Source organism: Galeopterus variegatus, unplaced genomic scaffold (genome assembly GCF_000696425.1).
Source record: "Galeopterus variegatus unplaced genomic scaffold, G_variegatus-3.0.2 Scaffold3271, whole genome shotgun sequence".
NCBI classification, from domain to species: domain Eukaryota; kingdom Metazoa; phylum Chordata; class Mammalia; order Dermoptera; family Cynocephalidae; genus Galeopterus; species Galeopterus variegatus.
In genome coordinates, this window is record NW_007729382.1 from 176061 (window position 1) to 203230 (window position 27170).

The window sequence follows — 27170 nt, forward strand, 5'->3', positions numbered from 1 at the left end:
TGAGGCCGCAGGTTTGGATCCTGTATAAGGATGGCCGGTGAGCTCACTGGCTGAGCGCAGTGCGGGCGACACCAAGCCAAGGGTTCCGATCCCCTTACCAGTCACCAAAAAAAAAAAATGTACCTAGGAATTAATGAAATATGATACATGTTTGTATTTATAGTTTGCCAAAAGCAGTAACCACTTTTGCCTCATCTTTGGAGATGTTCGGTGGGGGAAAAATAGAGGGGGGATTACTTCTTCACCTCTGTTCAGTAGCATCTCCTGCTCTTCCTGTTCTTAGCCCCACCCTTTGTAGGAAGGCGCATGAGCTACAAGAATACCTTTTGCTGCTGCTGCAATCTGGTTTGCACTGCTTCTAACATCACCTCCTCCTTTACCAGTTTTCAGGGCCTCCAGAAGTGCTCCCCTTGGCCATTTTCTCCGGGTTTAGTTTGCTTGAAAAATACTTGCCAAGGGATTTGTTGAGACTCCCTTTATTTACACTGTCATCTCTACTGGAGACCTTGGTGCAATGGACAGAAAGTGCTGGATTTGGAGTCAGGAGTGCTATCAACATCAGCTGTTTTCGTGTGCAGGCCGAGTTGTTAGGTGATCTGCAGTTTGCTTTGTTGAGGCTGTGTGGCCTAGAAGTAGGTGGCTATTCTAATTACCCCACAGCTTCTCTGGATTACCTCAAGGGCTCATGAGGTAAGAAGTAGAAACATGCCCTGAATTCTACACATCTTCTGGCAGGGGCTCCTTTTTCTAAAATATGTACCAAGAGGATGCCTTTTTGTAATTCATCTGCCTTTTAAAAATTCATATAAAGAAACTGTACTAGGAGGTTCTGATCATCATTAAAATGAGGTGCGATGTATGTAAAGGGATTGTCACATGTTAGAAAGCCACAAAATGCTGTTTCTTCTTCCCACCTGATTTTAACGACCTTTCTTTCCTTTCTTTTCTCTCTGTCTCTCTCTCTCTCCCCCCCTCCCTCTCCCTCCCTTTCCCTCTCTCTCTCTTTTTTGTGGGGGGGCATTCACTAAATTTGTTGTCTACTGGGTCCCTTTCATTCTCAGGGTATTTGCAGAACAGAGTGTTCTGTCTTGTGTCCAGTAATTGAATCTGTCCCTGCTCATGTCACTAAACTCTTCCTATCTCCAAAATCCCATGATTTCAATTTTAAAATACTAGAAAGTATTTTAAAACAGGATTAGATAGCAGCTAATATATTTCGTGTACATTAAAGACCAGAAGGATCACATCCCTCCTGTTGTAGGTAGTTTCATTTTAGGAGGTGACAGTGTGCAATCAAGGACAAAGTAAGATGATACGTAGCTCCCTAAAATTTGGTATCTTAAAATATAACAAATGAAGATGAGAAAACATTGGTTTAAAAGTAATGCCTAGGGGGCCGGCCCGGTGGTACACTGGATAGTGCGCCGCTTGGGAAGCGCTCCCGTCCGAGGGTTCGGATCCCACGTACGGACCGGCTCCCGCTCACTGGCTGAGCGAGGCGCGGGAGCTAAAATTTGGTATCTTAAAATATAACAAATGAAGATGAGAAAACATTGGTTTAAAAGTAATGCCTAGGAACATACAAAGCTTGGAAGCTGGCAATGGTACTCTTTTTTTTTTTTAAGCTAATATATATAATCTTTTTATTTAATAATCATGATTTTACTTTTCTAAATTTAGATAATTAAGGATTGAAGATCCCCTACTGCCACCCCTGTATTCTGTGCACTTTGCTGTGGCTTTTTTTACATTTACTCCCCACTTTGCAATATTAAGAAGAGGTGACCTTAAAACATCCAAAACCTGGGGAAAGTCTAGGGAGAGCTCATTGGCAAGTGTCTCCCACTGGTTAGAGCTTCTAGATTACATAATGTGGAGAACACGTAAAATAAAACTCAGCTAAAACTTGCAGCTCTTTATACAGGTTCAGGTGAGGAAGGATTCTAATTATTATTTTCAGGCATTTTCCACTCAAATTGATTGATTTGTTGAGATTAGCACACAGTCATTTGACTTGTTTCTTTCAGTTTGATTTACGACACTTCTGTTGAGTACCTGTTAAGTGCCAGCCATTGTCCTAGGCACTGTGATAGAAATGCGATTGAGATATGTATTTAGCCTTAGAAAGGTCACAGACCAGCTCTCTGGGGACAGTGCTGGAGAGATTATGCCATGGATCCTTGTGCTGAAAGATGAATTAGGTGATTGGAGGCTGGGCCCTTAGATGACATTGAGGGTCATGAAGAGGTTCTGCAGACGTAGGGGAGGAACTGAAAAACAGCCCGTGAACTTTGGAAGCTGAGGTGTGCCTGAGACATATGTGATACTAAAAACCTTTTGTAAATTGTCCCTTTTTTGACCTTGGATATCCGAGAACTGGCAGTTGACTTGGGGGCTTCTGAGTGAGTGACGACTTTAGAATTGTGAGTGTATTCAGGCCCTGGCACCTCCTTACTTCTGTCTCTTCCCTTTGCCCGCTCCTCTCCAGCCATAGAGGCTTTTTTGTGCTGTCTTGAACTTCTACCCAGGCCATTGCATTTGTTCGAAACGCTCTTCCCAAAGATACCTTGCAAGGCCATATCTTCCACTTTTTTCGGTTTTCTGCTCAAATGGCACCTTCTGTGTGCCGTAAATAAAATAGCAACCCCTGCTCTCCCCTCTTCCCTTACCTGGCTATATTTATCTGCAGGGCACTTTCCCCTACCACTGTTTGCATGTAAGCTCGATGACGCAAGGACTTTTTTCTGTTAGTGTTTTATTGAACGCCTAATATTTACCTGGAAGGCTGTGATTTACAAGAGATATTCAGCAAATATTTGTGGAAAGATGAAAGGTAGGGATTGAGGGAGATCCCTTCATTTGGTTTATTGTCTCTCTCTTCTTATTAGAAGTGGAACTCCACAAGGGCAGGGCTGCATCCCTAGCATTTGGAGGTGTGTTTGCCACATAGTAGGTGCTTTAATAAGTAATTGGAGAGAGAATTTGTGCAAATTTGGTTGTGTACACTTAACTATGCAACTGTATTAGGCACATTTAATCATATGGATGTCCCTTAAAAAGTAGACATGTTTGTTCCTATATACCAAAGTCATACCTGAATTATAACTTGTAGTAATACAGTCATGCATTGCTTAATGACGGGGATACATTCTGAGAATGGATCGTTAGGTGATTTTGTCGTGCAAACATCATAGTGTGTGCTTACACAAATCTAGATGGTATAGCCTCCTACCCACCTAGGCTGTGTGGTACAGCCTATTGCTCCCATGTGAGTAATTTGTTGTGCTACAGTGTTACAACAGCTACATCACTAGGCAATAGGAATTTTTCAGCCAGCTCTATTATAATCTTATGGATCACCATTGTTGCATAGCACATGACTGTATAACATAGAAGAAAGACCACATACCATGTAGCTTAAGAGCTTGAGCTCCACATCTGCAACTGCCCAGCTTGAGCTCCAACCCCAGCTTTACCCCTTAATAGCAGTGCAACCATGGTAAAGTTACTTAACCTCTCCATGCCTCAGTTTCCTCCTTTGTAAAATGAAAATGATAATGGTAGGGCTAAAGGGGAATTAAGGGAGTTAATATAAAGTACTTAGAATGTATATGGAATATCATAAACATTCTAGAAGTGTTTATAAAATGTTCAGACAAAAACATTTGTGAGTATTCTTGATAATTCCATGATAATGGGCAATAGAGAGTGGAAAAGTCTCCTGTTATTCCCATAGCTCCAGGTAAGGATGGCCCTTTTGATCTCTTTCCAGATAAGCTGTAATATTTTAAAGGGATGGAAGCATGAAGTGACAGAGATAAAATTTTATTTTCTAAAGGGATGATCTTACTGCTTGCACTCACACCTGGGTGCTAATTGTTTCTCTTTTAAATTACACACAGGGGGCTCACCAGTTAGCTCAGTTGATTAGAGCACGGTGTAATAACACCAAGGTGAAGGGTTTGGATCCCCATACTGGTCAGCTGCCAAAAAAAAAAAATTGCACGCAAAATTTGTTAAGCAAATCCAGGAAACCTTCCATATATCAAATACAGCAGCTTTCAGTATGGTTGTAATACATAGCACTTCGGGAAAACTCAGTGTAGAGAGGATATGTTGTCAGGCTGTTTTAGCAGAAACTGCATGGTGTGTACAGAATGCAGAAGCTATTTCCAGGGTGACACTGCACAGCCATGTAGTCCAAGTGTCAGCAAGAGAGGGACACTGCAGAACAGATGTGCGGTTCTAAGCACAGCAAAATGGAGTGCAGCAAAGCCTGTGGTACAGGACAGGGAAGAGGCATTATAGGAGTTTGAAGAGCGGGCAGAAAGCACTAAAAGAAATGGTAAAAACTGGACATTATATAACCACAGAAAGTATTTGTAAAGCCTCTTGATGCAAGAGTTTTAAGAGAAAAATGAAAGGGAGCAACAGGAGAGCAGAACTTCCTTAATGTTGTCTGGCTAGATAGTATTATTTATTTCCTCAATAGGAAAGGGGGGTGTTTGATTGAACGAAATTAATATTTACATGTATACTTTGAGTGGTTGTAATGTCTAGTTTAGGGATAGGATACCAATGTTTACTAAGCTAATTTATATTTGTTTATTCCTAACAGTTGTTATTCTTAAGAAAATTACATTAAAAAGAAATAAGTTCTAAGTTGAGACTTCGAGCAAGGATCGATAATATTTAAAAAACCCAAAATCTACAACAACAACAGAAATTTCCCTTGAATTGGGACATGTCTTCTAACTCTCTGACCACTGCTGCCTTTAGGTGCAGCTTTACCTGTGTGCTAAACAGGAAGCGGGGATTCAAAGGATTGGTATATGCAGGAACTTCTTAAAGTTCATGGAAAAATAGAATTAAAAAGATGTATTAGTCCATTTCTGTTAGATAATAAAATACCTGGAGCTGGGTGATTTGAAGAAAAATGATAGAAATAAGAAATAAGAAAACAATATTTATTGCTTACAGTTTCAAAGGCTGGGAAGTCCACAGTCCAGAAAACATCTGGTGAGGTGACTCTACAGCAGTGCAGGGTGTCACATGGTGAGAATGGTGGAGCAGAGAGAGAGAGCTCCTCATTTGCTGTCCTTTTAAAGCCCTCAGAACCACGCCCCCAACCACCATTAAACAATTCACTACGGCAGGTTCCTCACAATCTAATCATCTTTCCAATTACCATAATAGGATTTCCCACCCTCAACAGTTACAGTGGGGATTAAGTTTCAGTGACTTTGGGGGGCCATTCAGTCCATTGCATTCAATCCCTAGCCCCCCAAAACTCATGTCCTTTTCACATACAAATACATTCAATTTGTCCCCAAAGTCTTAACTTGTTTCACTTCAAAAGTCCAAAGTTCAAAGTCCCATCTGTGAAATCAAAACAAGTTTTCTACTTCCAAGATACAATGGCGGGACAAGCATAGGATACATATTCCCGTTCAAAAAGGAAAAAATTGGCCAAAAGAAAGGGGTAACAGGTCCCAAACAAGTCTGAAACCCAGCAGGGCAGGCATCAAATATCAGTGCTGGCAAATTATGTACCTAGACTCCAAATTCAATGTTCTCTCCATGCTGGTGTGGCAGTTGGGTCCCTGAATCCTCACGCAGCTCTGCTTCTGTGACTTTCCTGGTCTCCGGCCATGCTTCAGCTCTTGTAGATTGGTGTTGCACGCTGGTATCTCTGCAACTCTATGGTCTCCATGGTGGTCCTGCTCCCACGGCTCCACTAGGCATGGTGCTGATTGGGTTTTTCTGTTGCAACTTTGACCCCACATTTCCTCCCGGCATTGCTGTAGAGAAGGCTGTTTGCAGTGACCCTGCCCCTGGAACAGATCTCTTCCTGGGGCCCCCAGGCTTTTCCATACATCCTTTGAAATCGGGGTGGAGGCTCCCAAGCCTCCACAGCTCTGGCATTCTGTGAGCCCACAGACTTAACATCACGTGGATGCCACCAAGGCTTCCTAGTTGTATCTTCCAAAGCTGTGGGGTCCAACCACACCTGGGGCCAATTTAGCCACAGTTGGAGCAGCCAAAGTGCTGGGGTGCTGGTGTGGGGAACAGCATCCTGAGGTGGCCCTGGGCAGTGAGTCCATGGAGGGAGCCTTGATCCTATTCCCCGAGACCATTCTGTCTCCCTAGGCCTCTGGGCCTGTAGTGGAAGATGCAGCCTCGAAGATTTCTGAAATGCCTTCAAGGTCTTTTTTTCACTTCTCTTGATAATCCCTTTCTTCTGTATTAATCTCCTTAGTAAATGGTCACTGGGCTACACTCTCGCTTTCATGGCCAGGCTGAAAGTTTTCCAATTTTTTGCCCTCTGGTTTCTTTTGACTTACGGATTCTGCTTTTACTTTTTTCCTTTTCTGCCATAACTAAGCATGAGCTGTTACAAGTAGCCATGCAACTTCCTTAGTGCTTTGCTGCTTAGAAATTTCTTCCACCAAATACCCTGGGTCAGAACCTTGAAGTTCCACATTCCATAACACTTTGGGGCAGAATGAACTGAATGCAAGTTCATAGCAAGGGTGATCTTTGCCCCAGTTTCCAATAAGTCCCTTCTCATTTACATCTGAGATCTCCTCAGTATGGTCTTTACTGTCCATGTTTCTATCAGCATTCTGCTCACCACCATTTAACCAGTCTCTCAGAAGTTCCAAACTTTCCCTCTTTTTGTCTTTTTCTTAGTCCTTCAGCTCCTCCAACCTTTGCCCAATACACAGTTCCAAAGCCACTTCCACATTTTCAAGTATTTGTTATAAGCAACACCCCACTCTCAGTACGAATTTTCTGTGTTAGTCCATTTCTGTTGCTTCTAACCAAATACCTGGAGCTGGGTAATTTGTTAAAAAACAAAATTTATTGCTTACAGTTTCAAAGGCTGGTAATTCCATAGTCCAGGAAACACATCTGGTGAGATGACTCTACAGTAATGCAGGGTGTCACATAGAATGGTGCAGTAGGGAGAGAGAGAGAGCTCCTCATGTGTGACAGCCCTCAGAACCATACCTGTGACCACCATTAAACAATTTGCTGTGGCAGGTTCCTCACAATCTAATCACCTCTTCAAGACCCTACCTTTCGATCACCATAATAGATTTCCCACCCTCAATAGTTACAGTGGGGATTAAGCTTCAATGACTTTGGGCAGTGGGGTGCATTCAGTCTCCTACAAAAGATATGAGACTTTCCATGAACTTTTTGGAAGGACCCTTGAAGATACATCAGCTCTTTGACATGATCTCCTACAAAAGATAATATGAGACTTTCCATGAACTTTTTGGAAGGACCCTTGAAGATACATCAGCTCTTTGACATGAACACTATTTAACAAACTGTTTACAATATGAAAATTGTAGTCATTATCCATGTGAGGATCTTCTACTTTGTGGAGTATCCATTGCCGATTATGTTAGTCAAAGGTCATACATTCCCTCCCTGGCCAGTCCTGGATCACCATTTGCCCAGCTTCTTTGTACCTTCCTTAGCTGCCCAGTGAATATATACTAGTACTAATGCAACCTGACAAAAATGTGGACAGAAGAGAATATCCAATGACATCTTGAGAGCATTCCAAGAAAATGAGTTAGTCAAACTGCAGATGATTCACTCCTTTCTTGTGCACCGAAATTAGGGTTTGCTGATCCCACTTTGCACAAAGAAGCCTCTGTGCAAATAATGAGCATGTGAATGTTTTAGCATCATTTTTTCTCCTTGTTTATCAAACTGGACATCTAGTAATAGTTGCTTTGCAAATTATTCATCTCAAATTATTGTGGTATGGTCTTACTAAAGTTGACTTGATAATATTGCAGATGTTACATTAAGTGAAAACTTGCATCATCTGGATAATGTCCCCAGGGAAGGAGAGCCCCTAGAAGGGTGACAAGCCTCAGAGGCAAATGCGGACTATTTCACTCAGTTGGTTTGGTCAGTTTCTGTACCACTGCCTTGGGGTCCTCTTCTGGAATGCAGAATGCAGGACAGGATAAAATGAGTGAAGTTGGGAAGGTACCCTGGGCTGCGGGGAATGGTGAGAACCTCTAGGTGGTACTTATTAAAATTCTTCATGGGTAAAGACCAAATTTTGGCTTCTGTGCTGAACAGAGACATTAGGAGTTTTGATAATTAGGTTTTGTTTCCCTTATAAAGGTCCTTAAATCATAATGTATTCTACGTAGATATCAAAAATGGGTTCATTTGAGGCAATTGTCCTTACAAAAGTCAGGTATTAACTTCTACTGAGTACTAACTAACATTTCTTTGGTAGTTTATATTTAACGAAATGCTGTCAGATATATTTTCTGACAAGATCATTAGAATAACCAAGTAGGATATTGCTGATGTTGCAGCGGGTAGTAGTGATGAGAGCGGAGCTGGTGATGGCAACTGACATGTATTGTTTACTGTGTGCCAGACACTGCACTAAGCATTTTCCATGGATCTTCTCATTTAATCTTCAAAACACCTTGTAAAGTTGGTACTGTGATCTCTGTTTTATAGCTGAAAAAACAAAGGCTTGCAGAGAATAATGAACTTGCCCAAGGTTCCACAGCTGGTGACCAGTGGAGCCAGTGTTTGAACTTTGGCAATCTCACTGGAGCTCTTCAGCAGATGCTTGTTTTTAATATTTTCTAACTTAATAGTTGTTACTTACTGGCAAATTGAGCACTCACATGTAGAATTTCCTCAACAAAGGAAGGGGGACTTCCTAATTCTTTGGCTATAATGGAATTGTGTTCAGATAAATACACTGCTAGACATATTTCTATGTTGGCACATTTCAGGGTTCCTTGGTCATATTGAACATTACGGCCTCTTGCCAGGTGACACCATTCACCAATGTGGAGGTGACTGTGACTCTGGAATGCCCACAGGTGGTGCATGCTTGCCGTGGCTACCAGATAGCTCTGCCTGGATAATTTGTGGAACCTTATACTTACTATGTCTTTGAACCAAACTCATGGTCTTTTCTCCTGTCTCCTGTTTCTCTTTGTATGTACACACACCATTGCACAGATCCCGTATTCATCCTCTTGTAGCCATTATCTTGGTTGGTAGCATCACATTCACCTAGCTTCTAAGTTATTGTTAGCCTTCTACCCTCTCTGTGAACACAACTTCACACATATCTCAAATCAGTCATCATCTTCTTTCATTTTACCTTCTAAATATCTTTCAGAGGAAGGTTTTCCTTTATATTGGCACACACTGTCAGTTCAGATTCTCGTCTCCTGACCATACTATTTCAGTACCTTTCCTGGTTGCTTTCTCTGCCTTCAGTATTGTCTCACTGCAGTTTTTCTTCTACACAACAAGCAGAAATGATCTTAGCAAAACCCAAGTCTGATTATTACCTTTTCTCCTCTTAAGACCTACAGTGGTTGTTTTAGTCCGTTTGTGTTGCTATAACAGAAATACCTGAGACTGGGTAATTTATAAGGAAAAGAGGTTTATTAGGCTTATGATTGTGGGACAGCTGCATCTGGCATGGGCCTCTGGCTGCTTCTATTCATGGTGGAAAGTGGCAGGCAACCGGTGGGTACAAGCAGATCACATGGCGGGGGTGGGGGGAGAGGAGGTGCCAGGGTCTTTTCAAGCAACCAGCTCTCACGGGAACTAATAGCATGAGAACTCACTCATTAATCCCCCCTCCCCCAGGGAGAGCATTAATCCATTCATGAGGGATCCGCCCACATGACTCAATCAGTTTTTAGCACTGCCACATTGGAGATCAAATTTCCACATGAGTTTTGGAGGGGACAACACATCCAAACTCCATCAGTGGTTTCTCATGGGTTAGAGTGGTGACTCAAAATCCTGACATCACATCAGAATCATCTTGGACCTCAAAAGAAAAATGCCAAGGACCCCCACAGGCCAGAAGATGGAGAATTCCCTGGGGTGTGGACCTGGCATGTGTCTTCTGAAAGCTTCACATATCTTCATATCCACGTACCCACTCGGTTATCTTGTGGATTTCTCAAAGTTAACATGTCTGAAATGGAACTTCTTTTACCCAAAACCTGTGCCAACTTTGGTCTTTCTTATTTTAATTAATGGCAATTCCACCCTTCCAGTTGCTCAGGCCTTAAAACTTACCTTCTTTTGTTGTCATACATCACAACAGGACCAGACCATCCTGACAGCTCTACATGGAAGTACAGCCACTGCTGATTGCCTAGACTTGTCTCTCTGGAGTATTGCAGCACTTCCTGTCTGCTCTCCCTGCTTGTTCTCCTCTCATCTGTTTTCAAAACAATAGTCAGTGACCCTTTAAAAATATAAATCAAATCTTTTATCTCTGCTTAGAACCCTTCAAAATTAAGCACTGCACTCTGAGTAATAACCAAAGTCCTCATTGTGGCCCAGAAGGCCTCGAACCACAAAGTGGTTCCCAGACTGTACGAGGTCCCCTGGGACATTGCAGTGAACTCACAGGGGTGCTGTAGGAAATCCGAATTTTCAAGGGAAATACAGCTGTACTCAGCATCTGTCAAACACTGTATGAACTACTAGTTCAAGGTGGTTTACAGTTTCCACATTAGATTGTGCTGTTTTCCTTTTGATGACATCACTTTATGAAGCTGGGTTTTCACCATTAGCTGTGATAAAAAATTGAGATTGGAGAAGTTGTGTGGTCCCCAACAGGAACACACACCCATTTGCTGTGAGAAAATGAGCAGCAGCATCCAGTCTGATCTGAGATTGGAGAAGTTGTGTGGTCCCCAACAGGAACACACACCCATTGGAAAGTAATGGTGGTTATATAATAATGAAATGAAAATAATTTTTCTTGGCCTGGCAGATTAGCTCAGTTGGCTAGAATGTAGCCTTATAACACCAAAGGCATGGGTTCGGATCCCCATCCTGGCCAGCTGCCAAAAAGAGGGAAAAAAACCACCAAACTTTCTTTCAACTTATATGCATTATTTTTCCAAGTGCCTATAAATTGTTACGTCCAAACAACTTAATAATTATTTATATACTGTTATCCTGTTCATAAACAGAACTTTTGGGTATTCTTTGGGCCTAGGAGTGTCCTGAAAAACTTACACGTGAAGGGCTCTGTGTGCTGAGAAAATCCGGGAACCCCTGCCCTATGCAGTACTCTCCCTGCAAGGCCCAATGCTCTCTGAACCTTCTCCTTTCATTCACTCTGCCCAGCCACACTGGCCCTCTTGCTTGTTCTCCTACCTCCGGTATGCTACAGCCTCTGGGCCTTTCCATTGGTCCCTCTGCCTGGAACGCTGTCCTTTTCTCAGATTTGGACCGCTGACCTTCAAGTCTTGCTCAAACGTTGCCATCCCCATGAGGCTTCCCATGATTACTTTATATAAAAATATATCTACACTCGCCTCCAAGCTGGGATTCCTGATATCTTTTTTTTTTGGGGGGGGGTCTATTTTTTCTTCATAGCAAATATTGTCTTCTGATATATACAATTTACTTATTTATTGTTCATTTTTAGCTCCCCCGGTGTAGGAGTTTTTTATTGTTTTGTTTACTGAAGCACCTAAAACATTGCCTGGTACATATTAGGGAATTTGATAAATATGTGTTGAATCGGTAAAGACATACATACCGGAAGATGACTAGCAGTAGCCAAGCTGCGTAGCAGCACAGTTAGTAGACCGTAGAAAAGACTTGGGTACTGGAGTCCCGCTGTCCATATCCAGCTCTTTGTCTCAGTTTCCCCATCTGTAAAATGTTTTAAACTACTGCTTACTTTATAAGATGGTTGAGGATTGATGAGATAGTCCCTAGGAAGCACTTAGCCAGTGGCTGGCAGGTAGTAGGAGCGCTGTCCATATCCAGCTCTTTGTCTCAGTTTCCCCATCTGTAAAATGTTTTAAACTACTGCTTACTTTATAAGATAGTTGAGGATTGATGAGATAGTCCCTAGGAAGCACTTAGCCAGTGGCTGGCAGGTAGTAGGAGCTTTACTGATGTTAGATGCTTGTAGGTGAATGGTACCACTGCAGAAGCTATGGCTGGTCTGAGTCGTTTCTCATTTACATTTCTTTCAGGATTAGATTACATGCTATCTGTGCAATGCCTGGGACATAAATACCATAGATAATGATGGCTGACAAGACTTTCATTCCTTTTTCAGAGGTAGTTATGCTTCAGGGTTTTACGTGTATCTGGCTTACAATGTACTTAGGACTTTTCCAGACTGATATTCCTTCAGGACTGGAAGTCACGCACTTGGGCTGGTTGTCTCAACTCTTGATTCTGGGCTTTTGTGTTTGTGTCTTCAGCCTGAAGAATGGCACAAGGGTCATATTGCTCCTGCTGGTCCTTTTATTCCACTTGCAACTGGAGTGTCCTCCCACTCTTTGGGACTCTTCTAACTTGGCTTTGCCTCGCTTACATAGAAAATGTAACTAGGTGACTGTTGTTTTCTAAGCACAACTCTCAGGGGGCACTTTATAAATGCAGGGTGGGGGGAGCTTTGACACCTTAGCCTCATTTATTTTTTTGTGCTAGTTTCATGACCACAGTCAAATAAAAATTTTTTTAATTTAAATTTAAAGTAAATATGAAATAAGGCAATATATCTGCTACCTTCTGCCAATGTCAGATTATCCAGAACTTTCCAGGATTAGTCATAGTGAATTAGAAAGTTAGTGCCACATACCGTTACTGATAGCATAGTGTAGACAATGGTTGAGGAATGGACACAGCAGGTTGCTCAGCTCTTGCATTGTTTTGAAAGTGGCTGTTGAGGACTTCAGCCTACTCTTGTGATGTGGATACTAAGTAGAATGCAATAGTGGTAGGTGAAGGAGATGGGACGTTTAAAAAGCAGTGCTGTAAGACAGGGGTATGTATTAGTGTTCCAAGAATGCAGCAGCAGGGAGTTGGAGCATGAGTCTTAGAAAAGCTGTTATGTCACCTGGGCTCCATAGGGTCAGTAGGGGTTGGTGCAGTTTGGTGTGGTATGCGTGGGAGTGACGGTACTGCAGGAAACATTGTGTGAAAGAGATGGGAACACAGCTTATGCTTCTGTGTGGTCCGAGCATGAGGGCAATGGTAGAGGACAAGTCAAAAACAGGAACTGGGATCTGCTTGTGAAGGGCCTTATAGGACATACCACTGAATGATGGACTTTTATCTCGTGTAGGATTTTTGTAAAGTAGGCATATTGTCACATTTGTGGTGGCAGTATGCGGGTTGGGAAAGAAGGGTGAAAATACAGAGAAGAGAGGTTTTTCCTTTTGTATTTAGAGGACATTGGAGAAGGATCAGAAGATCACAAGCAACTAAAAGTCTCAGTAAAACTATAGAAAAGTAGTAAGAATACAAAATAAATCACAGAAGCAAGTTAAAACAAACCCAGAAGGAATCTGATTGTGAAACATGCTACTGATTGGCAGTCAAGGAATGCCATATGCTAAACACTATTTTTTTATTTATCTGAAATTCAAATTTAAATGGATATCCTGTTATTTTTATTTGGAAAAATCTGGTAATCTTACTATGATGAAAAGGTTGTGAGAAAGCCTGGTGATCAGACTCAATAATCTGATTCTTCATTTGATGATACAGTGTTTTGATGCCAGAGCGTTACATTTACGTGGAGGTGTGAAGTACAGGTCCCAGTGAAGCATTTTATAGAATGCAAGGAGAACATTTTGGGAAGTTCTTTCTACATTTAAGTGACTGGTAGGGATTTCACCTTACAAGATGGTAAAGTTATTTGATCAAGAAAAATAGGGGAAACAAAGCTGAGCTATAGGAAAGAAAATTCAAACCACTGAAAGCATCTAATGCTCAACAGACTGGAGGGGCAGTGTCTTGTGCATTCAAGGAAACAAAGTGGGCTGTTATCCCCTCTGAGAGGGGTCATCCACTCTGCTTTATCAAGTGTGAGCAAGGCTGGGCTGCATTGTTCTTTACACTCTTGATATACAGTGGCCCTGTGTTCTGGCTCCTGTTTTAAATGGGGCTGTAAAAACATTACAAAAACCCCAACAATAAACACTCTGCTGAGAATGTGAGGTCATAGTAATATGACCTCACAGGGAGCCAGGTCCTGAGAAGGCTGGTTGATCAGCAGACTCTGGAGTGGTGGGTGAGCAACACTGGGAAGGGCTCACAGGACAAAGGATGGCCCAGGCACACCCCGGAGGTTGTGATGGCTTCTTCCTGGTGTCTGTATTGCTGCTGGTGAGTTTGCGTCACCATCATATTGCTAGGCTTTCCGATTTAAAAGAGCAATTTCTTTTCTTGTTCAAGTAATCTCATAAATTGTGAAACAGGACAGAATGAAGCCATCTGGGAATGGAGGAATCATCCTCACTTTGTTCCTTATTCTTTCCCTTTACTGAAGGTTTTTTTCAAGAAGATCCAGAGAAGTCTGTTGCACAGATTTTAAAAATTACACCTTTTTGGTGAATGGGAGGAAAACTAGGTGAAATTAACAGAGCTGGGCAAGATAGAAGGAAGAGACAAATATGTAGAATGAGAAACATGGGGGGTAAGAATGATTTTGAGCAGTTATTTTTTTAAATATACCTTCATTAAGATAAGCCTCTTGTATTTGACAAAGTCGGCCCTGTACTATATAGGTGGTATAATTACTTTGTTTGCAGGGAGTGGTTAAATATCTACCATGGTTTGCCCTGAGAAGTGAACAGTAAGCAGCAGTTTAATTGACATTTGGAAGAGAATGCATTTCAACACAACTCCAGGGATATTTTTATAAAAATTGCTTGATTGTAACTAACATAGTTCTTAGAGTAAATATTTTGTATTTCTACCACTTATGTGGGAAAACTCAAAGTAACCATGAATTGCCCTTTAAAAGAAATTTCTACTGAGTTTATCTTAAGTAAGCTGTAGATAATAATTAAATATCATTTTCTGTTAGGATATATTTCACAAAGCTAACTGGTGATGTTAACTCTATAAAGGAAGGTTTAGCATGAAAAAAATATTTAAATGCATTTTCATGAAGATTTTATTATAATGAAGCCATTCATTTTAATTGGTGGTTATTTTCTATTGAAAAATTATTTAAGGTGGTTTATTGTTTAAGGAAGGTTACTGTATATCTGGTTTTCCTGGGTCAGTGCCAATTTATGCCTGTTCTGGTATTGGCATTGACTATAGTTTAGTATTCGACATAGACTTTTAAAAAATGAAGTGTTAGGGCCGGCCCAGTGGCGCACTGGAGAGTGCGCCGCTTGGGAGTGTGGCGGCGCTCCCACCGAGGGTTCGGATCCCATGTGGAGACCGGTCCCGCTCACTGGCTGAGCGCAGTGCGGGCGCAACACCGAGGGTTGCGACCCCGTTGCCGGTCCCCGGTACGGGCGTGACACCGAGGGTTGCGATCCCGTTACCGGTCAGTAAAAAAGACAAAAAGGAAAAAAAAAACAACGAAGTGTTATTATTACTAGTTGCAGTAAAATAAGCTACCATATGTTTGGTAGACCTCTGTTTTGTACCTCCAGCTTTTAAGGTCTCATCTGGGAATGTGTGAGTTGACAAATGGTTTGAACAGAATTTTCACATCATTGAATTCAAAAGACAATCTGGGATAACCTGTCTCTCTTTTCCCTACTCTTATATATAGCTCCCTCTCAAGGGCAGTATGTGGGGTGCTTGCTGATAAAGCGTGCTTGCAGAGGAGTTGCTGGGGACCGTTAACTTCAAGTCTGCTGGTTGGGGGGAAGTGTAGGACTCTGCAGCCTCTCTGAAGCTCCTTGGTGCAACAGCTGGTTGTGCGGGAACCCTGGCTGCATTCTGAGTGGCAGTATAGCTGCAGACCACCACTTTGGTGGTTGATCAGTGGGAAATGGGAAATTGTAAACTAGGTAGGATAAGTAACAAGTTAGAGATTGAGCAGTTCTGCTTAAAAATATATTCTTGCTACTGTGGTTTTTGTCATTTATTACATGGTGTGAATTTACAACTTTTTTTCAAATTCAGATTTCCAAAAATATTTAACAGCTTTGAGTTACAATTCAAATAACACAACGTTTACCTTTTTAAAGTATAAAATCTGGTGGTTTTGGTATATTAACAGAGCTGCTTAGCCCTCACCACTATCTTAAGTATATTTTCATGATCCCAAGAAGGAACTCTGTACCCAATAGCAGTACTGTTTTTTTGATCGATAATGCTGTTTTTACTTTGTAACAATTACAATTACATATTTAATGATTTTATCATCCCTGTTCCTTCTTCAGTGTCCTAGTTTAGAAGCTTATGATGCAGGTCATGCCAAAGAAAGATGGGATAGAGCAAGGGCTTGCAAACCACCATCTGTGGGCCCAATTCAAACTAGCCTGGAATGGCTTAATATTTTCAAAAGTTGTAACAACAACAGGAAAGCAGCATGTATGATAGGAACCTCGTGGCCTGCAAGCCTAAAATATTTATTACTTGATCCGTTATGGAAAAATTCTGACTGTCCCTGGTTTAGGGTCTGTGGTGTGTTGGAAGGCCATTTAAGCAGTGTTTTATCATGAGCATGTCTTTGTTACCATGTTAAAATGAAGATTTGGAAATTAATGTATCCCTCATTGGTTTTAGTGTTATAAATGCATAAGGTAACACTCCACAGCAGGCCACAGGGTATAGTTCCTTCAGTAGGTTTGTGAGGTCAAAGTTATTTTATACTATCCACTACATTTTCTTCCATTTTTACCATATTGATATTGTATAGTACAAAAGCAGTAGTGGGGCCTTGCAGAAATGAAAGTAGTGGCACCAAACTTCTAGTTGTCATTGTATTCTTCACTGCCATCATTTAAAGTAAAAACAAAGGCCAGTTTCACCTAAAATTGTCCTTGATGAAGCCAGTACAAATTAATTTTATTACATTTTAACACTGAGTTCATGTCCTTTAAATTTCACATGTGACGAGATGGGAATAAAGCACTTCCGCTCCTGATGGTTTTTTTTTTTTCCTTTTTGTCTTTTTTCGTGTCCGGCAACGGATCGCAACCCTCAGTGTCACGCCCGTACTGGACCGGGACTGGCCACGGGATCGCAACCCTCAGTGTTGCGCCCGCACCTCGTTCAGCCAGTGAGCGGGAACCGGTCTGTATGTGGGATCCAAACCCTCGGCGGGAGCGCCGCACTGTAGCAGTGCGCCACCGGGCCGGCCCCTGCTCCTGATGGTTTTCGCCAGGAGACGCGCCCATTTGTCATTTGAGCTGAGCTATACACTAGTCCCTCTTTTTCATGGAACGTCATTTTTCCTTGAAAGAATGATAAACTATGTTATTGGCAAACATTTTCTGGAAAATGAATTGAGTGATTCTGTTACTTTAAAGAAAAATACTGACAATATTTGTAGCCAATGATTAAATTTGAACTTTTGATCAAAAATTAGAATTTTGGAAAACATATCTGCCACCAAAAGTTTGACAGCTTCCCAATATTTAAAGAATTTCCTGAAGGTACTGGTGGTGACATTAATGAATGTGATTTTTTTGATATCGTATAATGAAATGTGTCAACTAATATTTTGCAAACAGCCAACATGTGGTGTTACAAAATTATGCATGGGTAAAAGATCCATTCAAAGTATAAAACGTATTTTAGCGTAAGAGTACAGAAAGTTCATTGACATGAATTTAGATTCTGTATTGCGACTTAAGAAACTACCGGTTATCTTATTTTGGTGTGGTATCAATAAAGAGTATCCACAATTAAACAAAAATAAATATTAAAATACTCCTCCTTTTTCTAACTAAGTATCTATGTGAGGCCAGATATCCTTAAAATGCTTCAACCAAAACAGTATGTTGTTACAGATTGAATGTAGAGGTGGCCCTGAGAATCTAGCTGCCTTCGTATCAAGCCAGCCATTAAAGAAATTTGTAAAAAATGTAAACCACTGTTTCTTATCTCACCAAATTTTATTTTGTTTCAGAAAATGTATTTTTAATAAAAATGTAATGTTTATATTACATAAAATGGATTTATTATTTTTAAATGAATTAGTAAATATTTAACTTTTTAATGTTTTAATTATTAATATGGTAAATATCAATAGATAACCCACATAAACAGAAGCTCTTTGGAGTCCTCAATATTAAAAATGTGAAGTTCCTAAGACCAACTAGTTTAAAAACTGCTAGTCTAGAGTTTAGGCAATCACTTTTTTAGTCCTTTGAAATATAGTAACTGAAAATATTTTATGCACAGTTAAGTATGAAACGATCTCATTTAAGTTTTTATTTGTTTGTTCTACAATGTCATGATTATTTCATCAACCATTTTTTTTTTGCTATATAAGAAAACTTTTTTATTACTTTGTTTTCCTTCTTTATCTATTCTCCTAGCAATGCTGAGGTGAAAAAAACACGGCTAGAGGCTCATTCTGGAATGGGGAACACTGAAATTCTGGAAAAGGAGACTTCAGAAGGACTCAGTAATGGCACCAGCAGTAATGTGGAAGCAGCCAAAAGGCTGGCCAAACGCCTTTATCAACTGGACAGATTCAAAAGATCAGATGTCGCAAAACATCTAGGCAAGAAGTATGTTCTAGTCTAAGGCTGGTGTCTGTTTGAGTTTATTGTGTGTGTGTGTGTGTATTTTAATAGTTTCCATTTCAATAACCAAGTCTATTCTGTTTTCTTATAGCAATGAATTTAGCAAACTAGTTGCGGAAGAATATCTGAAGTTTTTTGATTTTACGGGAATGACACTGGATCAGTCTCTCAGGTATGATTAAACATCATTTCTTTATTGCCTCCAAAGAATTCATTCTTGGAGAGAAAGAAATGTGCTTTATCTAGAATCTGATTTTATTATTTTAAACCCCCATTTACTTTGTGAACTTAGCTCAGATTGTATTTATAGATATCGACATAGCAGAGAGTGAGAAAAATGTATTGTTTTTATGAAATCACAGATGAACTGATATTCTGCATCTACTGATAAGCCCAAGTCCAGATGGCATAGTAAAGAATGGTGTAAAGCAAGTCTGGAGAAAAAGTGGAAACTGTGGGACTGTTTTTTTCCCCCTATTTTTTTTTTTTTTATTGTGGTGAAGTACATATAAACATAAAATTTACCATCTTAACCATTTTTAAGTATAAGTCAGTGGTATTAAATACATTCATAATTTTGTGCAACCATCACTACCATCCATCTCTGTAACTCCTTTCATCTTGTAAAACTGAGACTCTATATTCATTAAACCATAACTCCCCATTTCCCTACCCACCAGCCCCTGGCAACCACCATTCTACTCCCAGGTGCCTCATACAGGTGGAATCATACAGTAGTTGTCTTTTTTGTGACAGGCTTATTTCACTTAGCATAATGTCCTAAAGGTTCCTTGATATTGAAGCATATGGCAGAATTTCATTTCTTTTTAAGGACAAATATTATTCCATTGTATGGATTGTGTTAGTCCATTTCTGTTGCTTATGACTAACTACCTGGAACTGGGTAACTTATAAGAAAATGAAATATATTGCTTACTGTTTCAGAGGTACAAAGTCCAAAGTCATTCCACTCTTGGCCCCCCAAAACTCATGTCCTTTTCACATACAAATGCATTCATTTCATCCCCAAAGTCTTAACTTGTTTAAACTCAAAAAGACTAAAGTTCAAAGTCCCATCTATGAATTCAAAACAAGGTATCTACTTCCAAGGTAACAATGGTGGGACAAAGTGTACACATTCTCATTTGAAAAGGGAGAAATAGGCCAAAAGAAGTGGGTAACAGTACCAACCAAGTCCAAAACCCAACAGGGCAGGCATTAAATCTCAAAGTTGGTGAATTATGTACCTTGACTCCATGTTTGATGTCCTCTGCCCAGTGGTGTGGGAATTGGATCCCTAGGTCCTCAGGCAACTCCATTTCTATAGCTCTCCTGGTCTCAGGTGATGCTTTAGCTCTTGCAGGCTGGCATTGCACTCTGGTAGCTCCACCATTCTGAGGTCTCTATGTGGTCCCACTCTCACGGCTCCACTAGGGATGGCACTGATGGCGTTTCTCTGCTGCAACTCCAACCCCACATTTCTGCTCAGCATTGCTCTAGAGAAGACTCTATGTGGTGACTCCACCACTATGACAGATCTCTTCCTGGACTCCCAGGCTTTTCCACATATCCTTTGTAATCGGAGTGGAGGCTCCCAAGCCTCCACAGCTCTGGCATTCTGTCAGCCTGCAAACTTAACACCATGTGGACACTGCCAAGGCTTCTGGCTTGTATTTTCCAAAGCTGCAAGTCTAGCCATACCTGGGGCCAATGTAGCTATGGCTGGAGGAGCCAAAGCAGCCAGGGTGCTGGTGCCGGAAGCAGCTTCCCAAGGTGGTCCTGGGCAGCGAGCTCAAGGGGGGCACCTCATGCTTGTTTTCCAAGACTATTCTGTCTCACCTAGGCCTTTGGACCTGAAATGGAAGGGTTGGCTTAGAAGCTTCTGCAGTGTTTTTAGGGCATTTTCCACCTTTCTTTTGTACTAATCTCCTTAGCAAATGGCCACTGGGCTAAACCATTGAATTTTTCTCCTAAAAATGCTCTCTGCTTCTCTACCACATGGCCAGACTACAAATTTTCCAAATCTTTACACTCTACTTCTCTTTTAAATTCTGGCTTTACATCATGCCTTTGCCACTGTAACTCATCATAGGCTGTTGCAAGTAGTCATGCAGCTACCTTAATGCTTTGCTGCTTAGAAATTTCTTCTGCTAAATACTCTGATTCACATCTCTTAAGTTCCAACTTCCACAAAGTCCTGGGGCTTTGACACAGTGCAGCCAAGTTCCTTGCCAGTTCATAGCAAAGGTGATCTTTGCCCCAGTTTCCAGTAAACTCCTTATTTCTATCTGAGACCTCAGTTTCAGGTAGAGGTCTTTACATTTCATGTTTCCGTAAGCATTCTTATCACCACTATTTAACCAATCTCTCAAATTTTCCCTGGTTTTCTTGTCTTCTAAACTTTCACCACCATCTAGGCTTTTTCTAGCCTGTTCCTCCAAATTCCTCCAGCCTCTCCTCAACACCCAGTTCCAAACCTGCTTACACATTTTCAGGTATGTTATAAGCAACACCCCACTTCTCTAATACCAATTTTCTTCTTAGTCAGTTTCTGTTGCTCTAACAAAGTACCTGGGACTGGGTAATTTATAAAGAAAATAAAATTTATTGCTTACAGTTTCAGAGGTTGGGAAATCCAAAGTCCAGTGAACACATCTGGTGAAGGCTTTCTTTGGTGGTGACTTCAGTAACATCAGGGTATCACATTGCAAAAATAGCATAGTAGAGAGACACACTAATCACCTCATTCATTCTCCTTTAAAGCCCTACAAACCACACCCATGACCACCATTTTTAATCCACTCACTATGGCATGGCCCTACAATCTAATCACCTCTTCAAGGCCCCACCTTTCAATTACCATAAAAGGATTTCCCACCCTCTTTGCACTGTCACAGTGAAGACTAAGTTTTGGGGGAACATTCAACCCAAGGCATGGATAGACCACCATTTGTTTATCCATTCATCTGTCAATGAACATTTGGGTTGTTTCCACATTTTAGCTGTTGTGAATAATGCTGTTGTCAACGTGGGTGTGCAAATATCTCTTTGAGACCCTGCTTTCAATTCTTTAGTGTAGGGAGTTTGGTTTTTTGAATGATTAGTTAAAAAAGAACAGTTTACAGACTATAGAATTACAGTTTTCCTAAGCATTTGCTTATAATAGCCAAATAGCCTTTTGAAATAATACTTTGAATTTGATTTTTGAATGGAATAAAAATGAGTATCAACATAATAATCAGCAGAAATGATCTGTAAAAGCCTATCAGACAATATTCACTTTTTGCTGACCTTTTTAAATAAAGATGTCTAAAACAAATTGATCCTCACTTTTCATATCATACTGCAAATTTCTAAGAGGAGCTGAAGTTAAAACCCAGTCATCATTTACTCTTACAAACTATAAAATGGCAGAGCCTGGAAGAATTCTGAGATCATATAGTATAACCCTTTAGTTTTACAAACCGTGAAATGGAGGCCTGGTAGGTGAAGTGAGGATGTTTGGATTAGAGTGTACAACAGTGATTTATTTTGTGCCTCTTTCCATTGAATCAAGGATACTCATAGGTTTTGTAATGAAATCAAGTAAGAATGGAGGAAAGATCTATATTTTTTCTTTGTATTATGATGTGGTTTATTAAAAAAAAAAAAAGGTGGAGAGCTTTTTCTTCTAAGACCAGGAACGAGGCAAGGATACCCAGTCTCACCACATCTATTCAACAAAGTACTGGATGTCCTGGCCTGAACAATTAGTCAAGAGAAAGGAATAAAAGACATACAAATTAGAGAGGAGGAAGTCAAATTGTCCCTGTTTACAAGTGACATGATCTTATGTATAGAAAATCCTAAAGACTCCACCAAGAAACTGTCAGGACTATAAACAAATTCTGTAAATATGCAGAAGATACAAGATACAAAATCAACACATAAAAGTTAGTAGCATTTCCATATGCTAAAAGTGAACTATCTGAGAAAGAAATCAAGAAAACAATTTCATTTACAATAGTTACTAAGAAAAGATAACTATGAATAAATTTAACCAAGGAGGTGAAAGATCTCTACACTGAAATCTATTTAAAAAAAAAAAAAAAAAAGAAAGAAAGAAGTCGAATGGGCACAAATAAATGGAAAACTATACCATGTTTATGGATTGGAAGAATTAATATTGTTAAAATGTCCATACTACCTAAAGTGATCTGCAGATTCAATGTAATACCTACCAAAATACCAATAACATTCTTCACAGACATAGAAAAACAATCCTAAAATTTACATTGAACCAGAAAAGACCCCAAATAGCCAAACCAATCATGAGCAAAAAGAACCAAGGTGGAGAGATCACATTACCTGACTTTAAAATATACTATAGAGCGATACTAACCAAAACAGCATGGTACCATAAAAATAGACACATTAGACCAATGGAATAGAATAAAGAACACAGAAATAAATCCACATACTTAGAGGTGACTGATTTTTTGACAAAGGAACGAAGAACACACACTTGGGAAAGGGCAGTCTCTTCAAAAAGTGGTGCTGGGAAAAATGGATATCCACATGCAGGAGAATGAAACTTATCTCTCACCATGTACAAAAATCTTTCATCAGTGGATTAAAGACTTAAATGTAAGATCCCAAACTATAAAACTAGTAGGAGAAAACATAAGGGACCCACTTCATGACATTAATCTGGACAAAGATTTTTGGATATGAACTCAAAAGCACAGGCAACAAAAGCAAAAGTAAACAAATGGGATCATACTAAAAAGGTTCTGCACAACAAAGGAAATGATCAACAGAAAGAAGAGACAACCTATAGTCTAGGAGAAAATATTTGCAAGCTAGGCACCTGACAGTGGGTTAACATGCAGACTATGTAAGGAACTCAAACCATCCAGTAGCACAAAAATACAAATAATCCAGTTTAAAAAGGGCAAGTGAACTGAGTAGACATTTTTTAAAAGAAGACATACAGATGGTCAATGAGTATATGGAAAAAATGCTCAACATTACTAATCATCAAGGAACTGTGAATCAGCACCACCTCAGAATGGCTATTATCAAAAAGAAAATAAATACTGGTGTGAATATGGAAAAATGAGATCCGTTATACACTATTGACCGGAATGTAAATTAGCATAGCCATTATGAGAAACAATGTGGAGTTCTTAAAAAAAAATTAAAAATAGTGTGCTATATAATCCAGCAATCCCACTACTGGGTATTTATCCAAAGGAAATGGAATTGGTGATGTCGAAGAGATATCTGCACTTCTGTGTTTATTGCAGCAGAATTCACAATAGCCAAGATATGGAATCAACCTAAGTGTTCATCAGCAGATGAATGGATAAAATGTGTGTGTGCGCACATATGTATATGCACACACAATGGAATACTAATCGGCTGTAAAAAAAAAAAAAAAAGAAAAAAAGAAATCCTGTCATTTGCAGCAACATGGATCAACCTGGAGGACATATGTTAAGTAAAACAGCCAGGCACAGAAAGACAAATACTGCATGACCTCACTCATTTATGAAATTTTAAAAAGCTGATCTCAGAAGTGGAGAGTAGAGTAGTGTTTACCAGAGGCTGGGGAAGTGTACTGAGAGGAGGGTGGGATTGGGAGAGATTGGTCGACAGGTTCAGAATTACAGATATATAGGAGGAATAAGTAGTGATGTTCTGTTGCACAGTAGGAGTAATAATATTGTATATTTCAAAATAACTAGAAGAGAGGATTTTGAATGTTCTTATCACAAAGAAATGATAAATATTTGAGGTGATGGATAAGCATTATTCTGATTTGATCATTACACAACATATACATGTATTGAAATATCACACTGTACCCCAATAATATGTATGATTATTATGTCAATTAAAAATGGAATAAAACTTAAAGTTATGAAAAATTAAAGTTTGGTTAATATAATTTAGGTTAACAAACTATAAATCTATAATAAGAGGGCAACATTTTCATAGAAATGTTTTGTTGTATGTTTCTTACAATAGTAAGATTCTTTAGAACATGTTAAGTGATTTTTTTTTTTTTCTTACCATCTCCTGTTCAGGAAAATGCAGCTACGTTGTCAAGTAAGGGTCTTCTTCATTAATAAACAGTGCTCTCAGTGGATCTGATTTAATAGTGATGTGTGGTTCTGGGCATATTTCCTATTATTCAAAGAAGTTTTATACATATATTAATTTATTTCATAATTTAAGAAATAAATCAGGGTTTTAGCTCCCCAATTTCTCCTTATCTAAAAAATTAATAATAAGATGTGATAATAGGCAAAATAAAATTAACAGAAATCTGCACACAAGGCAGTGTAATTGTAATTTTAATTACAACAAAGTCAGTTGTGATTACACAATCATGCAACAAAATGATAAAAGAACCCTGATGTGGGTAGAGTTTTAAAATACAGCCTGTATAAGTTGAATCTTAAGTATTCTTTGGTTGTTTTTTATCTGACTGATGTTTTAAAATTGGCTACTTGACACTTAGTCATACCTTCCCAAGGCTTTCTTGATGTACGGGCTACCTTTTTATTCCCCTGTCATCCTTTATATTGACATTTTATAGAATTTAAATATCAATATAAATTTATATTGAATGGTCATCTAGTAAGTTGGTTTTTTGGGAGAAATAACTGCATAATTAATATCTTATGTTTATATAAATCATCTTTAACTGTCAGATGTAAAGAGTGTGATAACATTTTCTAAAGTTTTACTTTTTTTCCCCCTTAATTCTTTTTTAGGTATTTCTTCAAAGCATTTTCTCTTGTGGGAGAAACTCAAGAAAATGTAAAGAGTGTGATAACATTTTCTAAAGTTTTACTTTTTTTTCCCCTTAATTCTTTTTTAGGTATTTCTTCAAAGCATTTTCTCTTGTGGGAGAAACTCAAGAAAGAGAAAGAGTTTTGATACACTTTTCCAACAGATACTTCTATTGTAACCCAGATACCATTGCTTCACAGGGTAATCTGATGGAAATTCTTGAATTTCTTTTTATAACAGTGGTTATTTTTCTTATTATGCAAGTTGCATTTTATCATGGAAAGTATAGATAATTATGCAAAAGAAAATGGAAATCACCTAAGTGTCTCTAATTACCTAGGAAAAACTATTAATACTTTGATTTACTTCCTTCTAGTCTACTTATGAAATAGTTCATGTCAAATTGGAATTATTACAGAGTTTTGTTTTCTGCTTTCTCTTTCATTAGGAGCATTTTCTCCTGTCACTAACTTCTCTTTAAAAGCATGGTTTAATGACAGCATGACATTCTTCACCCTTCATTTAATTATTTTTACCTTATTTTCCAAATCTTTAGTGTGACAGTGTACTTTCTTTAAATTGCCCATGCTTTGTCACTCTGAGATTTTATGTGCAAAGTACATTATAATAAATGAAATGCCATTTTTCTTATTTCTCCTTTTTATGTCTATGGTCTCTACACTTCTTGATGAAAGTCCATGTATGCTTAGTTTTGTGGTTAGTTTTGGAAGCATTTACAAATCTCACTGGAAGTCTAGTGCTTTTGTTTGATATTAATTATAATAACACCACTGACTTTCATGGATGATTTCAGTTTATGTTTATTGTACTATTTTTACAAAGTACTTTAAACTATTTAATTATTGACCTACCTTATGAAGGGAGGTAATTCCTGCAATAAAACAAAATTTTCAGAGTTTGAAGTCAAGCACATTCATTTGCAATTGGGCAATCCTTCATAAACTTAAAAATCGTGGAATAAATCACTGAGACTAGATGCACAAGAAATGGTAATTATTTCTTAGCTTCAGTATTGCCAGTTAACTGGGATAAGTACAATTGATCACTTGATATTGACTAAGGTCCTTGCTCCTGCCTCCCCTCTGTCCCCCAGGCTGTCTACAGTTAATTTACCATCTGATTATTAAGGTCGTATTTCTATCTGTACACTGATGCTGTTTTGAGTACTATTTATTCACTATCTCTATTCCTTTCAGCATTGACTAGAGAATGAAAGAGATAGAAAAGGGTTGTTTTTATTAAAACATTCTTGAAATCTAAGATGTTGACATTCCTGAGTAAAATAAGAAATACGGATTTGTGCACTCAATTGGCTGTTGATAAGGGTATTTGAAAGTTGGCTGCTGAATTTTTCAAATGCCTTCAGGAATTTGCTTTAAGTGCATATAGAATTTGTGATAAAATGGAACTGGAATAAATATTCTTTTAGGCACTTAGTAGCATCTATTTAGAGGTATTGGTGACAGAAATCACCTTCTGTACTAAAAGGCATACTTTAAAAATGGCTGTCTTTAATTTATAAATTCAGTAATTGGACAAGCCTCTCTGTACAGCTAGCATAAATNGAGCGCCGCCACGCTTCCCAAGCGGTGCACTATCCAGTGCGCCACCGGGCCGGCCCTAGAAATGTTTTGTTGTATGTTTCTTACAATAGTAAGATTCTTTAGAACATGTTAAGTGATTTTTTTTTTTTTTCTTACCATCTCCTATTCAGGAAAATGCAGCTACGTTGTCAAGTAAGGGTCTTCTTCATTAATAAACAGTGCTCTCAGTGGATCTGATTTATAGTGATGTGTGGTTCTGGGCATATTTCCTATTATTCAAAGAAGTTTTATACATATATTA

General features: G+C 39.2%; 1 protein-coding gene across 1 annotated transcript in view; it reads left to right on the top strand.

The window, feature by feature from the left end:
• PSD3 (pleckstrin and Sec7 domain containing 3) overlaps nt 1-27170 on the top strand; it is a gene marked incomplete at its 3' end in the record, with an annotated part of 162442 nt that overhangs the window by 110563 nt on the left and 24709 nt on the right. Inside the window, exons 5-7 of the mRNA XM_008584470.1 lie at nt 18312-18506; nt 18613-18693; nt 25393-25505. Of these exons, the coding sequence (XP_008582692.1) occupies nt 18312-18506; nt 18613-18693; nt 25393-25505 (389 nt within the window). The remainder of the gene's footprint in view (nt 1-18311; nt 18507-18612; nt 18694-25392; nt 25506-27170) is intronic.